At 46.3% G+C, this 4,597-nt stretch overlaps 2 protein-coding genes across 3 annotated transcripts in view; both read left to right on the top strand.

Annotated features, from left to right (window-relative positions):
• Positions 1-1,266: 1,266 nt before the first annotated feature.
• Positions 1,267-2,852, top strand: LOC113205102 (ER membrane protein complex subunit 4). The gene is made up of 4 exons (XM_026420570.2): positions 1,267-1,467; positions 1,600-1,744; positions 1,813-1,930; positions 2,170-2,852. The coding sequence occupies exons 1-4, from the start codon at positions 1,409-1,411 to the stop codon at positions 2,364-2,366; spliced, it is 519 nt and encodes a 172-aa protein (XP_026276355.1). The 5' UTR covers positions 1,267-1,408; the 3' UTR covers positions 2,367-2,852.
• Positions 2,853-3,217: 365 nt separating this feature from the next.
• LOC113205096 (phosphatidylcholine:ceramide cholinephosphotransferase 2) overlaps positions 3,218-4,597 on the top strand; it is a 44,651-nt gene continuing 43,271 nt past the window's right edge. For both annotated transcript variants that reach the window (XM_052272995.1, XM_026420562.2), the window contains exon 1: positions 3,218-3,516. The gene's annotated coding sequence lies outside the window, so the exon portion shown is untranslated. The remainder of the gene's footprint in view (positions 3,517-4,597) is intronic.

The following is a 4,597-nucleotide window of genomic DNA, read 5'->3' as shown; positions in this document are numbered from 1 at the left end:
ATGTTTTTAATAAAGCGTCGGCGCCGCCAGTGTTTGACGAGGATGAACTCCGCGCGGAGACGCGGCGTCGTCGTCACCATCGTCGCCCGCCACCGCCTCCGCCTCCGCCGCCGCCTCCCGCCTTCGCCTCCGCCGCCGCCTCCGCCGCTATCTCCGCCACCGACCGCCACCAACGCCGACACCAGCACCGACGCCGGAGCCGACGCCAACGCCGTCGTGAACACCGACGCCGTCGTGAGCACCGACGCCGACGCCGCGTCCCGACCCTCCGACGATGGGACCCTCGACCCGCCTTGACCCTCCTAGATAAGGCTCGTCAGCGATTCATTCCCGGTGAGTATGTCTTTTACTTTTAACAAAGAAGAAGTCATTTCTCCACTCGTAGAGACAGTCTTGGGGACTGTCTAAAACTTGTACTGGGTGGGGCCCACGACGTAAACATGTGGGCGTAAACATTGGCGGTGCGGAACGGATTGTCTTTGGCCTACAGTCGGTTCGGACGAAGATGCCTGTGCCCGTTGGTGGTTGTAGCTACAACGGTGTAGCTACAAACAGGAATGTGGCCGGTGGCGGGCCACCGTCTCCACGTATCTGCTTGGCGGGTTGGCCTACACAGCGCGTTGCAGGCGCCAACACTGGCGTCCATAGGGGGGACACTGAGGCGCCTGTTTGTTGGGTAGGAAATTTGAAAGTTTGGAAGTAATTCAACATTCTGTTTTCTGGTTGGCATAGCCGGGGAATAACATAGCTCCCAGACTTAATGACCTGCTTGTCCCGACTCTAGCAGATCCAACGATGTCTGGTTGATGCATGGTGATGTTCGGTTGAAGCGTGGTTGTTTGGTTGGTGTATGGTTGTTTGGTTGTGCATGGTTGTTTGGCTGATGCATAGTTGTTTGGTTGAAGCATGGTTGTTTGGTTAGTGCGTAGTTGATGCATGGTTATTGCCTGGTTGATGCATGGTTGTTGCGTGTTTGGTGTCGCTTACTAATCACAGGCGTCTCGCGTCCGATTTGTGATTATAACCGTCTCTGTTTTTACGTAACGCCCACCCAACAACTCACCACTCCTCAACCTCGCTTTATCCTGCTATTTATTGTTTTTGCTTTAAGCTAAGAATGACGTCATTTCGACCTCTTCCAGGATGCTTTCAATTTTTGGCGGGTTGGCTGTGTTCTCACGGCCCTCTGAAAATGCTGCTCCGCTAGCGCAACGTTGTCGTTAGTTGACGTCATACCGTCACTTCTGAGTTCTCCCTTTAGCCTGTCCGTTTCATTTAAACTGTATGTTGTCGTCTGCCACGGTCTGACATATTTACAGTGATCAGCAAATTACGAAAACCTACTTACATTTACATCCCTTCAGTATTTGGTTTTAACTTTGTAGTCGTACTTTCGTCATTTTCTAATATGTCAGCCCACCGCGGAAATGCTAAGAAGTACAAATGGGCTTTGGATTTCACTGCGAGGTACGAGAACCGCATTCTATGCGGAACATAACCGTATGCAATTTACCAAATTCCACCAGAAACGTTGTTTTACTTGAAAATAACTGCATTTCCAATAATCTGCCTGCACTTTTAACAACTCTGACTTTACAGAAGAGGTACAAATCAAGATGCGCTTTGCCCTCCTGGCTTCAATCCTGCTGTCAGTCAAGCGCATACTGAAACATCAAAAGACAATGATCCCTCTCATTTGATAATCAAGAAATCATGGGAACTTGCTCTGGCACCACTGAAACAAGTAGGTTCACTTTGCCCCTAGTTTAACATTTTTTGACCAACATGATAATAAATATATTACCTTTCCAGGTCCCCATGAACCTCTTCATAATGTACATGGCTGGCAATTCCATTTCTCCATTCCCTATAATGATGGTTGGCATGTTGTTAATTCGACCCTTTAAGGCCCTCTTTACTTTACAGAGTAGTAAGTACAAATCTATTGACAGTTTGAATTACCGTGTCTATCTCATTCTTAGACGTTCATATTTCTAAGCTGCACCCCAAGTTTTTAAAGGGGAGTCACAGAAAAAACTCGCATACCCATACTCTTTGGTTTCAAATTCAGTAAAAAGAGTGCAGCTTAAGAACAAATACCGCAAACACCTTATTTCATTTTTGCAGCTTATAATTTTCAATGACCCTTAATGTTATTATTCTTTACAGCATTCAAAATGATAGAGGGAAATCATGCTATAATGCAGAAACTTGTCTACTTTCTTGGAAATATAGTTGGTATGCTTCTAGCTTTATACAAATGTCAATCCATGGGTTTGTTGCCATCCCACTCTTCAGACTGGTTAGCGTTCATAGATCCGCCTGTCAGACTAGAAAATTTAGGTGGTGGTATGTCTCTTTACTGACTTATTTTAAGGTTTCAAGAAAAACACATTGAGTTTCTCCCTACAACTTGGTAATAAAAAAACATTTGACCAAAAGTTTAATTTTCTAAGCCCTAAGAATATTGTCATAAGAGTAATTTGCCTACCAATAAGAGGCCACGGTCTGATATTTGTCTCTGTAGTACTCAATCTGGTACTTTGTTGTAGCCGCTTTTCCTATTGCCGTAACTATACATCCAATGCATCAATTTTCATATTTGATGTCCGATATAATTTTATGATTCGCTATTTTTCTTCTGCAAATTTGTTTCAAAGTCTTATCTGAACCTAGCTGATAATTAAGTACCACAGTGGTATTTAATTTTTGCCAAGGATTCTGCAAAAGTGTTTTCCACCAAATGACTGACTGCTAAATCTGTAATCAGATGAAAGTATCCATAGATGACTAAATATTGTGAACTGACATGTTTTGCTTAAATACAAACAATAAAAACTGCCCACATGATCTTTTCAATATTTATTATTTGTTTACACGTTTCCTTCTGGTAGAGGCAGTCTTGGGGACTGTCTAAAAACATGAACAACAAACAAGAAACATAATTTTACAGAGTAAGAGACAAGAAAACGGTAACCGTTGCTAGGTCCAACGGGTCTGATCGGTCCTAGGGGAGGACGTTTTCAGAGGTTCCTTTTCTACAGATATTTTTTTTCACGGCGGGTTGGCCGCCGACATTTGAAATGACGCGCCAAACCACGGCGGCGCCCGAGTTTGTTGATAGGGAGAACTCCTGGCCGTGCAGTAAAATCCGAGGCTCCGCAGCCAGGCCAGCCAGGCAGGCGCCCCCCCTCCCTCCCCCCTCCCCACTTTGGCTTCAGCTTCAGCTTCAGTCAAGTCAGTCCGGCCCGGGCGTCTGTTTCGGCCTCGTGCAGCTCCTCTTCGTCGCGCTCGCCCCGCCCCGTGCCGCGTCGCTGCCCCCGCGCCCCGCGCCGCGCTCCTCCGCGAGCCCCAAGACACCGTGAGCGAGGAAGAAGAGCGTGCGCTTACGAGTTGGCCGGGTTCATCGGGTCACCCGCGTCGAGGTCGTGCGTCGTCCGGACCCGACTTTGAGCGAGTGTCATCCAACCACTGCTACAGCGGCTGCTGCGCCCGAGTGCTCGCGAAAAGGAGAAGGTAATGTGCTCGGGGACTCGCGGGGGGCCGGGAGCGAGACGAGCTCCAGCTTGCGGGGGAACACGGGAAAGGATATGAAAAGGACCCGTGTTCCGCACGCAGTTGTGGTCGCCTGTTGTTGCCGGGCCAGCCGGGCGGCCTACTCCGTCTGACGGTGGTCGGGTGCAGTGCTTACTGCTGATACTACTTGTACACACGGGGCGGCTGCTGCTAGGTTACAGTTCGTACCTTTCATGTCAGATCTAGTAGTATCCTTTTAAAAATATTTGGGTCCCTTACTGCAGTCAAAGCTGGATTTAGAATTTTAATTGAGCCAAAATTTTCGAATTTGTTGTTTATTTCCTTTTACGTTAACACAGTGCACCGAAGAAAAATCATAAACTCCGCGTAACATGTCATGCAAACTGTGTACATTGCTATGATTAGGTTAGGTGCAACGCAACTCTGAATATATTTTTTTAATTGGTGTTGTATGTACTGTTTTTGATTTTAGCCTTTGCTAAGTATTATCTTCAATGTATTCCAAATGTCTTTAGTCCTGCGTATAAGGTAATTTCACTTTTCTTGCTTGTTTATTTTCTTCTCCATCTGACGATCTGACCACTCATTGACTATGCGTAGTGGGTAAGGCACTGAGTCGTTGTCATGGCCCAAGAACAGTACATTCATGTGCTCTTGTTTGGGTTAGTTTATTTTTTGTTGCTGTCTCATCAATAAACAGTATTTAGTTTGGGACCACTATATTTGCTTATAGACAATTTGTTAGTTTCTTTGATATCTATAGTCTGATTTTTAATTTGTGAATGAACACAACTTCAAACTTTTCGAAGTATTTTTATACCTAAAGGGTAATGCATGATGATATGCAAAGTGTGTCATACATTTATCTGTGGCTTGACAAAGTCTTCCTGTCATGTGTAACAAAAAGGCACAGACATGAGGATGAGGATATACTATAAAGATTCCTGGTCTAGGAAGTCAACTGCTGTTTCCCGTCTGCGCTATGCGACCTTCGGTTCGCCCCCCCCCCCTTCCCCCCTTCCGTGCTCAGTTATTGCCCAGGTGGGTGCAGCCCCCCCCC

Source organism: Frankliniella occidentalis, unplaced genomic scaffold (assembly GCF_000697945.3).
Source record: "Frankliniella occidentalis isolate FOCC.00 unplaced genomic scaffold, Focc_3.1 Scaffold237, whole genome shotgun sequence".
NCBI classification, from domain to species: domain Eukaryota; kingdom Metazoa; phylum Arthropoda; class Insecta; order Thysanoptera; family Thripidae; genus Frankliniella; species Frankliniella occidentalis.
The sequence above is the reverse complement of the archived record's forward strand: the minus strand, read 5'-3'. Positions and strand labels throughout refer to the sequence as shown.